Here is an 11,257-nt window from a genome sequence, read left to right on the forward strand (position 1 = left end):
GGTAGCTCTTTACTCCTAGGGGGAACCAGAGAGGGCCCCAGTTAGCCTACCCACCCCAGAGGACTTAGCCCAACCCTCAGCACAGTCTGCTGTACCCACAGCAGCCTGCTGGCCAGTTCAGGGAACACCTGTGTGCCGGGGAGCCCAGCCTCCCACAGTTGCTCTCGGAGGAGGAGGGGAGACTGGAGATTCAGAGCCAGGTAGCCACTGACTTGCAGCCACTGGCTCGAAAAGAACCCCACTGGGGTGTGAACCCACATCTCTGGACCCAGCTTCATCACCGACGAAATCCCACACAGCTGCCTTCCTCCCTTTCTTGGAGACAGGAAGGCATTTGTCCATCTGTCTTCCCGTTTTGTTACAACTGAAGTATTGGAAGTTGGTGCTGAGTTGCTATTTGGCGTATGGGTCCAACGCAAACTGTAGAGTTAGTGTAAATCCTTCAGCCTCCACAGCCCCGTTGGAGATAATTAAATGTATAACTTCCTTTAGGGCTTTAAAAAAGAAAAGACAATGATTTCCTGGAGTCATGTAAAAACAGATCCCCATTCTCCACTGAGAACGTGCAAAACACAGACTGGGTGACTTGCAGCGGCCTGGGGTCAGATCACCATCTCCAGGAAGGACCCTGAGTCCAGGGGCCAGAATTTAACCCTAAGCCTGGGAAACCCCAGGCAGCCAGCTTCACCTGAGCCCTGTAACAACGGGGGGTGCAGTGAGTTGAATAGTATCCACCCAAAACGTGTGCTCACCTGTGTTTTATCCCAGGCTGCTATAACAAAATATACAAACTGCGTGGCCCAAACAACAGGAATTTACTTGTTACTGTTCCAGAGGCTGGAAGTCCAAGATCAAGGCACCAGCAGATTTGGTTCCTGGTGAGGATCTGCTTTCTGGTCCATAGATGGTGCCGTCTTGCTGTGTCGTCACATGGCAGAAACAAGCTCTCTGGTGTCTTTCCTTGTAAAGGAAAGGCACAAATCCCATTAATGAGGGTGACCTAATGACCTCCCAAAGGCCCCACTTCCAAACAGCATCACATGGGGATTAGAGTTTCAACATGAATTTGGGGGCAGGGAGGGAAGCACACATTCATGCTATGGCAACCTGGGCACCTTGGAATGTGACCTTATTTGGAAATAGGGTTTTTGCAAATGAATTAGTTAAGATGAGAAAGGGTAGGCCCTGAACCCAGTGACTAGTGTCCTTGTAAGAAGAGAAGAAGACACACACAGACAGAAGGGAACCCCATAACAGTATTGGTTCAATTGTGTCCCCCCAAAAAGATATATTGAAGTCCTAACCCTGGGTACCTGTGACTGTGACCTTATTAGGAAACAGGTTCTTGCCAACCCGTCGTGTCTCCTTGGCTTGTGGCTGCATCAGTACAGTCTCTGCCTGCCTCTTCACGGGTATACATGGAGCCTGCAGGGTCTGGGGCTTAGAGACTTTGATGGCCAAGTTATTCGAGCCATTCTCACTGCCTAGCCCACTGAGCCATGTGAGCCAGACCAAGGGTTCTGAAGATATATGGGGGTGTCCGCCAGGCCTGGGGTGATGGGAGCAGGGGGAGGGATTAAGAGCAGGGTCTATTCTAGGCAAAGGGAATAGTCTGTACAAAGGCCTGGAGGTGAGAGAGGAAGGGAGAATGGGAGGGAGGGAGGGGAGACCAGCAGGGCTTCTCAGCTGCTGTAAGGACTTTGGCTTTCCCTCCAAATGAGCTGGGGCTGTGAGAGGCATTTCAGTAGAGGAGGGACACAGTCTGCCTTAAGTTTTAATAACAGGATCCCTCTAGGGAATTTGGCGTGTCCTGTGTGACTACTGGTGGCGTGCTCCTGTGAGGTGAACCTGGTTTCCTCCTGACTTTGTCCCCATGTGCCTTTTCTGTTTGCTGATGATGCTTTGTGTTTCTTCCATGTAATATGTGTCATAGCCATCAGTACAACTATAGGCTGAGTCCTGTGAGTCCTCCTTGCAAGTCATTCAACGTGGAGGTGGTCTTGGGGATCCTGGACACAGGTACAGATCCCATTGTTGAAATATCTCATTCAGAAAAAGCAGTTTAGCAAATAACCAATTGTTTGCCAGGTAACGTGGGAAATGTTGATTTTTTTTTTTTTTTTTGTCTTTTTCGTGACTGGTAAGGGGATCGCAAGCCTTGGTGTGGTGTCGCCCGCACCACGCTCAGCCAGCGAGCACACCGGCCATTCCTATATAGAATCTGAACCCGTCGCTGCGCTCCGAGTGCCCGCACTCTCCCGAGTGCACCACGGGGTCGGCCCGAAATGTTGATTTTTTAAAAGACAATGTGGAAGAAACTTATGAAATTGAAAAGCTTTGGGTAGAAAAAACTAACCCTCAGGATTATTCCTGTGTGTTCTGGGGCACTGAGTTTTTAGTTTATGATGAAATGTTTTGGGACATATAAAAAACATTATAGAAAAATACACCAGTACCCACATACCCAACTCCAGCTTATAAAGAAAACATTTTNCTCCTGTGAGGTGAACCTGGTTTCCTCCTGACTTTGTCCCCATGTGCCTTTTCTGTTTGCTAATGATGCTTTGTGTTTCTTCCATGTAATATGTGTCATAGCCATCAGTACAACTATAGGCTGAGTCCTGTGAGTCCTCCTTGCAAGTCATTCAACATGGAGGTGGTCATGGGGATCCTGGACACAGGTACAGATCCCATTGTTGAAATATCTCATTCAGAAAAAGCACAGTTTAGCAAATAACCAATTGTTTGCCAGGTAAGGTGGGAAATGTTGATTTTTTAAAAGATAAAATGGAAGAAACTTACGAAATTGAAAAGCTTTGGGTAGAAAAAACTAACCCTCAGGATTTTTCCTGTGTGTTCTGGGGCACTGAGTTTTTAGCTTATGATGAATTGTTTTGGGACATATAAAAAACATTATAGAAAAATACACCAGTACCCACATACCCGACTCCAGCTTAAATAGAAAACATTTTCCTATCACCAGAGCTTCCTGGACACCCCTCCCAAATTCCATTCTCCTTCATCCCCCTCCCACCTCCAAGAGGAAACGACTCTGAATTCAGTGCTGTATCATTCCCACACTTACCTTTATGAACCTTTGCCACAAATGTCTGTAATCCCTAAAGAACAAATGGTTTAATTTTGCGTGTTTTAAGCCTAAATACCATCATATCTGAGAGATTTCTTTTGCATCTCACCTTTCTGGTCAATTCTGTGTATTTAGGTTCTGAGCTGATGCAGTAGCAGACAGTCGGTCATTGGTGTTTACTGCTGTGAGATATTTCCTTGTATGATTATGCCCCCTTTTATTTCTCCATTCCCTTGTTGACAGACAGCAGGATTGATTCTAGTATGTATGAGCAGTCCTGGACAGGCTTTCTGGGACACACGTGTGCACATTTCTCTGGCTTGTATTCAAGGGTATGTGATTACTGGGCGATCGGGGATGTGTGTCTTCAGCTTTCCTAGGAAATGTCAAACAGTCTTCGAAGCTGGTTTTCCTAATGTGCACTCCCACCACCAGTATATTTGGCAAGGAATTTGGAGGCTGCATTTTCCTCTGTGTACGAAGTGAACTGATTGTTTGCTCCAACTGTCTTTCCTGATATCTTAGTCAGCTCCATCTGCTATAACAAAGTACAACAGACTGGGATACTTAAACAGTGGACATATTTATGCATATTTCCTCGTGGTTCTAGAGGCTAGAAGGCTGAGATCAGGATGCCAGCATATTTGGGTTCTGGTGAGGGCTCTCATCTGGTTGCAGACAGCTGCCTTCTTATTGTGTTCTCACTTGGCAGAGAGAGTGAGCTCTGGTAGTTTCTTCCTCTTATAAAGACATTAATCCCATTGTGGGGTTCCCACTCTCTCATAACCTTATCTAAATCTAGTCACTTTCCAAAGGCCCTACCTCCAAGTAGCATCACCTTGGGGGTTAGGACTTGAAGGTATGAATTTGGGGGGAGTGGGGGAAACATGATTTTTAGTCCATTGCACCAGATTAGAAGTCTCTATTTAAGAGCTGATTTATTCGTGGTTTTTTGCAGGGATGTCTTTAAATTGTTTTCAGTTCCATTAAATCAGTGACTCCCACCCAGAGGCAATTTTGTCCCCAGGGAACACTTGGCAATGTCTAGAGACATTTTTGGTTGTCATAAGGTGGGGAGGGGAGGATGCTATTGGCATTAGTGGGTAGAGGCCAGGGATGCTGTCAAACATTCTACAAGCACAGGAAAGCCCCTACAACAAAGAATTTTCCATCCCAAAATGTCAAGAGTTCTGTGGTTGAGAAACCTGGGTTAAGGGAATTGTCCAAGGCCACCAACATGGTCAGGTGAACCACTCCATGCTCTTCCACCATGGGTCACCTCAGGGCGGCCTCTACCCTGGCTTCCCCCAGGACTGCGTGAGCTGGGCTTTCCCAGGGGCCCATAAGGACCACAGATGATGCCAATGTCCAAAAAAGCAGGAGAACATCAGAGGGCAGACTAAGGTGATGAAGATTCAGTCTTACCTCCCTCATCTCCCTGGAGCCCTCTCTTGTCCCCTGGTCATCACCCGAGGAGTCATTTCTCACTGTCCTAACCCCAAACACTGCTTAACACCTGCACACTCAGTCCCCGGGGTCTGAGCTCATGACTCATCTTGACTGGAGGGAGGACTTACACAACCACACACACCACCACAGTTATCATGGAAAACAGCTCTAGAGAGGATGACAGACCCACAAGCATGCAAAGGCCGGCGAGGGGGCAAAAGCTGGCAGCCTCAAGAAGAAGTGGAAATGCAAGGACTGTGGGAAGGCCTTCAGCTACTGCTCCTCAATCATCTTGCACCAAAGAATCCACACCGGGGAGAAGCCGTTTGCGTGCCCCGAGTGCGGCATGACCTTCAGACAGAGTGTACACCTGACCCTGCACCAGCGCACGCACACAGGCGAGCGGCCCTACAAGTGCAGTGAGTGCAGCAAGGCCTTCAGCAACCGTTCCCACCTGATCCGTCACCACATCATTCATACTGGGGAGAAGCCCTACAAGTGCAGCGAGTGCGGCAAGGCCTTCAGCCGGGGCTCCTCCCTCACGCGGCATCAGCGCACGCACACAGGCGAGCGGCCCTACACCTGCCATGAGTGCGGCGAGGCCTTCAGCAGCCGCTCCCACCTGCTCCAGCACCACATCATTCATACTGGGGAGAAGCCCTACAAGTGCAGTGCCTGTGGCAAGGCCTTCAGCCGAGGCTCGTCCCTCACGCGACATCAGGGCACGCACACGGGCGAGCGGCCCTACGTGTGCCGGGACTGTGGCAAGCGCTTCAGCAACCGCTCACACCTCATCCAGCACCACATCATACATACCGGGGAGAGTCCCTACAAGTGCCTGCAGTGCGGGGCCACCTTCAGTTACGTGTCGTCCCTCATAGATCACCAGAAGATCCACACCACAGAGCGGCCCTACAAGTGCAGCGAGTGCGGCAAGGCCTTCATTCAGGGCTCGTCCCTCACGCTGCATCAGCGCACGCACACAGGGGAGCGGCCCTACACCTGCCATGAGTGCGGCAAGTCCTTCAGCAACCGCTCCTACCTGATCCGGCACCACATCATTCATACCGGGGAAAAGCCCTACGATTGCAGTAGCTGCGGCAAGGCCTTCAGCCGGGCCTCTACCCTCGCACAGCATCAGCGCACGCACAGAGGCGAGCAGCCCTACACCTGCCAAGGTGAGCGGCGCTACACCTGCCAAGAGTGTGGCAAGGCCTTCTTCTGGGGCTCGTCCCTCATGCGGCATCAGCGAACGCACACAGGCGAGCGGCCCTACAAGTGCAGCGAGTGTGGCAAGGCCTTCATCGAGGGCTCATCCCTCACACGGCATCAGCGCACGCACACTGGCGAGCGGCCCTACACCTGCCAGGAGTGCGGTCATGCGTTCAGCAGCCGCTCCCTCCTGAACCAGCACCGCATCATTCATACTGGGGAGAAGCCCTATAAGTGCAGTGCCTGCGGCAAGGCCTTCAGCTGGGGCTGGTCCCTCACGCTGCATCAGCGCACGCACACGGGCGAGCGGCCCTACACCTGCCATGAGTGTGGCAAGGCCTTCAGCAGTCGCTCCCACTTGAACCAGCACCACATCATTCATACCCGGGAGAAGCCCTACGAGTGCAGTGCCTGCGGCAAGGCCTTCAGCTATTCCTCAACCCTCATCCGACACCAGAGGACACACGCAGACAAGAAGCACTACTCGTGTGGCCAGTGTGGGGACACCTTTGCTCAGCTCCCACACCTGACTCAACACCTGGGCTCTCACAGGGAGGAGAAGCCTGGTCACNTTTCTTTTGCATCTCACCTTTCTGGTCAATTCTGTGTATTTAGGTTCTGAGCTGATGCAGTAGCAGACAGTCGGTCATTGGTGTTTACTGCTGTGAGATATTTCCTTGTATGATTATGCCCCCTTTTATTTCTCCATTCCCTTGTTGACAGACAGCAGGATTGATTCTAGTATGTATGAGCAGTCCTGGACAGGCCTTCTGGGACACACGTGTGCACATTTCTCTGGCTTGTATTCAAGGGTATGTGATTACTGGGCGATCGGGGATGTGTGTCTTCAGCTTTCCTAGGAAATGTCAAACAGTCTTCGAAGCTGGTTTTCCTAATGTGCACTCCCACCACCAGTATATTTGGCAAGGAATTTGGAGGCTGCTTTTTCCTCTGTGTAAGAAGTGAACTGATTGTTTTTTCCAACTATCTTTCCTGATATCTTAGTCAGCTCCATCTGCTATAACAAAGTACAACAGACTGGGATACTTAAACAGTGGACATATTTATGCATATTTCCTCGTGGTTCTAGAGGCTAGAAGGCTGAGATCAGGATGCCAGCATATTTGGGTTCTGGTGAGGGCTCTCATCTGGTTGCAGACAGCTGCCTTCTTATTGTGTTCTCACTTGGCAGAGAGAGTGAGCTCTGGTAGTTTCTTCCTCTTATAAAGACATTAATCCCATTGTGGGGTTCCCACTCTCTCATAACCTTATCTAAATCTAGTCACCTTCCAAAGGCCCTACCTCCAAGTAGCATCACCTTGGGGATTAGGACTTGAAGGTATGAATTTGGGGGGAGTGGGGGAAACATGGTTTAGTCCATTGCACCAGATTAGACGTCTCTGTTTAAGAGCTGATTTATTCGGGGTTTTTTGCAGGGATGTCTTTAAATTGTTTTCAGTTCCATTAAATCAGTGACTCCCACCCAGAGGCAATTTTGTCCCCAGGGAACACTTGGCAATGTCTGCAGATAGTTTTGATTGTCACATTGGGGAGGGTGGAGGGGTCGCATATTTCCTCGTGGTTCTAGAGGCTAGAAGGCTGAGATCAGGATGCCAGCATATTTGGGTTCTGGTGAGGGCTCTCATCTGGTTGCAGACAGCTGCCTTCTTATTGTGTTCTCACTTGGCAGAGAGAGTGAGCTCTGGTAGTTTCTTCCTCTTATAAAGACATTAATCCCATTGTGGGGTTCCCACTCTCTCATAACCTTATCTAAATCTAGTCACTTTCCAAAGGCCCTACCTCCAAGTAGCATCACCTTGGGGGTTAGGACTTGAAGGTATGAATTTGGGGGGAGTGGGGGAAACATGATTTTTAGTCCATTGCACCAGATTAGAAGTCTCTATTTAAGAGCTGATTTATTCGTGGTTTTTTGCAGGGATGTCTTTAAATTGTTTTCAGTTCCATTAAATCAGTGACTCCCACCCAGAGGCAATTTTGTCCCCAGGGAACACTTGGCAATGTCTTCAGATAGTTTTGATTGTCACATTGGGGAGGGTGGCGGGGTCCTCCTGGCATCCAGTGTGTGATGACTAGAGATGCTGCTACTCAACATCCCAGAAAACGCAGGATGGGCCCTATGACACTTACCTCACCCCAAATGTCAGTAGTCCTTCTCAGACCAGCTGTTAACCCTTTTTCCAGCTCAGGGCAAATGACAAACCTGTTTGGTATTTTTTTTTTTCTTTCTTTCTTTACTTCGTTTCAGATCCAGAGAGATGTGAGATCAAGGGAACAGCTCAGAAAGCAAGGATGGAGGGATTTTTGAGCATCTCCCTCTAGGGCTCCGAGTTGGGAGAAACCTGGAAACACCGTGGTGGGTTTGAGGACCCACAGGAAAACCAGGATAGCTGTCTAAAGCCAGAAGCGATGGCCCACAAGGGAGACCCTGCAGAGAACTGCATCCAGGAACTCAATGAACTCAGCCAAACCCCAAGAACCACATTGAATCCTGCTGCTACCCAAGCAGTGTTCCCTGGGGACAGCAGGCCCCAGAGGAGCTGCACGCCAAGGAAGAGCCCCAAGCAGAAGCATGTGAAGGCCGGCGAGCTGGAGAAAGCTGGCAGCCACAAGAAGAGGTGGAAATGCAAGGACTGTGGGAAGGCCTTCAGCTACTGCTCCTCAATCATCTTGCACCAAAGAATCCACACTGGGGAGAAGCCGTTTGCGTGCCCCGAGTGCGGCATGGCCTTCAGACAGAGTGTACACCTGACCCTGCACCAGCGCTCACACACAGGTGAGAAGCCCTATGTGTGCGGCCAGTGCGCCAAGGCCTTCACACGGGTGTCCTACCTAACACAGCACCAGCGCATGCACACGGGTGAGAGGCCCTACGCGTGCCGGGACTGTGGCAAGCGCTTCAGCAACCGCTCACACCTCATCCAGCACCACATCATACACACTGGGGAGAGGCCCTACAAGTGCCTGCAGTGCGGGGCCACCTTCAGTTACGTGTCGTCCCTCATAGATCACCAGAAGATCCACACCACAGAGCGGCCCTACAAGTGCAGCGAGTGCGGCAAGGCCTTCATTCAGGGCTCGTCCCTCACGCTGCATCAGCGCACGCACACAGGGGAGCGGCCCTACACCTGCCATGAGTGCGGCAAGTCCTTCAGCAACCGCTCCTACCTGATCCGGCACCACATCATTCATACCGGGGAGAAGCCCTACGATTGCAGTAGCTGCGGCAAGGCCTTCAGCCGGGCCTCTACCCTCGCACAGCATCAGCGCACGCACAGAGGCGAGCAGCCCTACACCTGCCAAGGTGAGCGGCCCTACACCTGCCAAGAGTGCGGCAAGGCCTTCATCCGAGGCTCGTCCCTCACGCGGCATCAGCGAACACACACAGGCGAGCGGCCCTACAAGTGCAGCGAGTGTGGCAAGGCCTTCATGGAGGGCTCGTCCCTCACGCGGCATCAGCGCACGCACACTGGCGAGCGGCCCTACACCTGCCAGGAGTGCGGCGAGGCCTTCAGCAACCACTCCCATCTGATCCGGCACCACATTATTCATACTGGGGAGAAGCCCTATAAGTGCAGTGCCTGTGGCAAGGCCTTCAGCCGGGGCTGGTCCCTCACGCTGCATCAGCGCACGCACACGGGCGAGCGGCCCTACACATGTCACGAGTGTGGCAAGGCCTTCAGCAGCCGCTCCCACTTGAACCAGCACCACATCATTCATACCCGGGAGAAGCCCTACGAGTGCAGTGCCTGTGGCAAGGCCTTCAGCTATTCCTCAACCCTCATCCGACACCAGAGGACACATGCAGACAAGAAGCAGTACTCGAGTGGCCAGTGTGGGGACACCTCTGCTCAGCTCCCACACCTGACTCAACACCTGGGCTCTCACAGGGAGGAGAAGCCTGGTCACAGTGGTGACCTTGCAGAAACCTGTGTGGACCAGCAGAAGAGCTGAGGTGTACCGGGCCTGTTACATACTAGGCATTCCACTAGGCATTTTTACGCCCCATTCCCAACCTCATGACACTATGGTGGAGATATAGCAGATGACTGTGTCATCCCTATGCTGCTTGTGAGGAAACCAAGGCTCAGAGAAGCTCAGTAACTTACCTGAGGTCACACAGCAAGGAAGACTCAAGGCTGGGGCTGGACCCAACACCTGCCAGACTCCCCTCCACTACCTCCCTGGTATTATAAATGTGGCATGGGTAAGTAGACCCACAAAAATACCTGTGGGTCTCTGGCTGGCCTTCTAATTATTAATTTTATGATTGAGTAGGCACTTGCTTAATACATTTAATTGAATAGAAAGGAATAACAGGTTGCTGAAGTTGGCATATTTACTAAAGGAGCAGGGTCTGAAGAAGAAATCTGGATCTGCTAAGATACAAACAGTGCCTAGAGAAAATGAGCAGGAGAAATCTAGAGCAGGAAGAGTTGTTCTAGAAGAAGGAAATGCCTCTCCCCTGACACATCTGCAAAGAAGGATTTTTAGAGTGGAGCCAGTCATTTTACAATATGAGGAAACACCACTGCCACCCCAGCTTTTTTTCCCCAAAATCTAAAAAAACCTGACTAATAGTTGCATTAAATAGCCCTTTCTGTGTTACAAATCATTCAGAACCCAGTTGTCCATTGAATATTTCTTATGCATCTCCAGATCAGCTGGGTGGTTCTGTTGGTCTGAACCAGGCTTGGTTGGTCTTGGCTGGACTCACTTATGCATCTGCAATCAGCTAAGACGGGGGCTGCATAGTCCAGGAGGCTCTGCTGGGCCAATTCATCTCTCCTCCTGGTGACTCACATCTAACCTGGCTGTGTTCTCAGGGTGGTAGCAAGGGTCTGAGAGAGAGTAGACACACACAAGTATAGTTTCAAGCTTCTGATATTGTCAAGTTTGCATCTAGGCCCATTGGCCAAAGCAAGCCTTATGGCCAAGCCCAGGAGCAGTGTAGGCAGAGCCTGTGCAGGAGTGTCTCTGGAGGGAAGAGTGAAAGTGAGAATCATTAATGCAGCCCACTTACTACAATGGTGAAATGAAAGTTACAATCACATAACTTTCCAAAACTAGAATCTTGACAAAATTATGGAAATAAAATACATCCATGTGGTCGACAATTTATAAAGTAAACAAAAATCTTGTGTCCCCTTGCTACCAAGTTCCTTTCACTAGAAACAATCACTTACTGTATGTATGTGTGTGTGTATAATATATATATATATATATATGAATATTTGTTTGTATGTAGAATATGCTGGAAAGATATATAGCAAACCTTTCTACACAAGTGGTATCATATGGTACTCACGTTTTTCTGTGTAGCTGTTTGTCATTATTTTTTGTTCTGAGACAACTTGTGTTAGTAGACAGTGGGTTAGATGTTATTCCTTTATGAAGTATAGGCATAAGATTTCTTATGTAATAGAATAATTTATGATTGTTTTGGTCTTGCTCTGTGACTCAATTGGCTCCAGAAAAAAAAAAATCCCT

The 11,257-nt window shown here is 49.9% G+C and overlaps 1 protein-coding gene across 1 annotated transcript in view; it reads left to right on the top strand.

Moving 5' to 3' along the window:
• The window catches only part of LOC103609546 (zinc finger protein 850-like), a 16,055-nt gene extending 5,666 nt beyond the window's left edge, over nucleotides 1-10,389 (top strand). The window contains exons 2-3 of the mRNA XM_008593851.1: nucleotides 4,740-6,356; nucleotides 8,090-10,389. Coding sequence (XP_008592073.1) covers nucleotides 4,740-6,356; nucleotides 8,090-9,721 — 3,249 coding nt within the window. The 3' untranslated portion in view covers nucleotides 9,722-10,389. The remainder of the gene's footprint in view (nucleotides 1-4,739; nucleotides 6,357-8,089) is intronic.
• Nucleotides 10,390-11,257: the final 868 nt, after the last annotated feature.

Source organism: Galeopterus variegatus, unplaced genomic scaffold (assembly GCF_000696425.1).
Source record: "Galeopterus variegatus unplaced genomic scaffold, G_variegatus-3.0.2 Scaffold9745, whole genome shotgun sequence".
Lineage (NCBI taxonomy): Eukaryota > Metazoa > Chordata > Mammalia > Dermoptera > Cynocephalidae > Galeopterus > Galeopterus variegatus.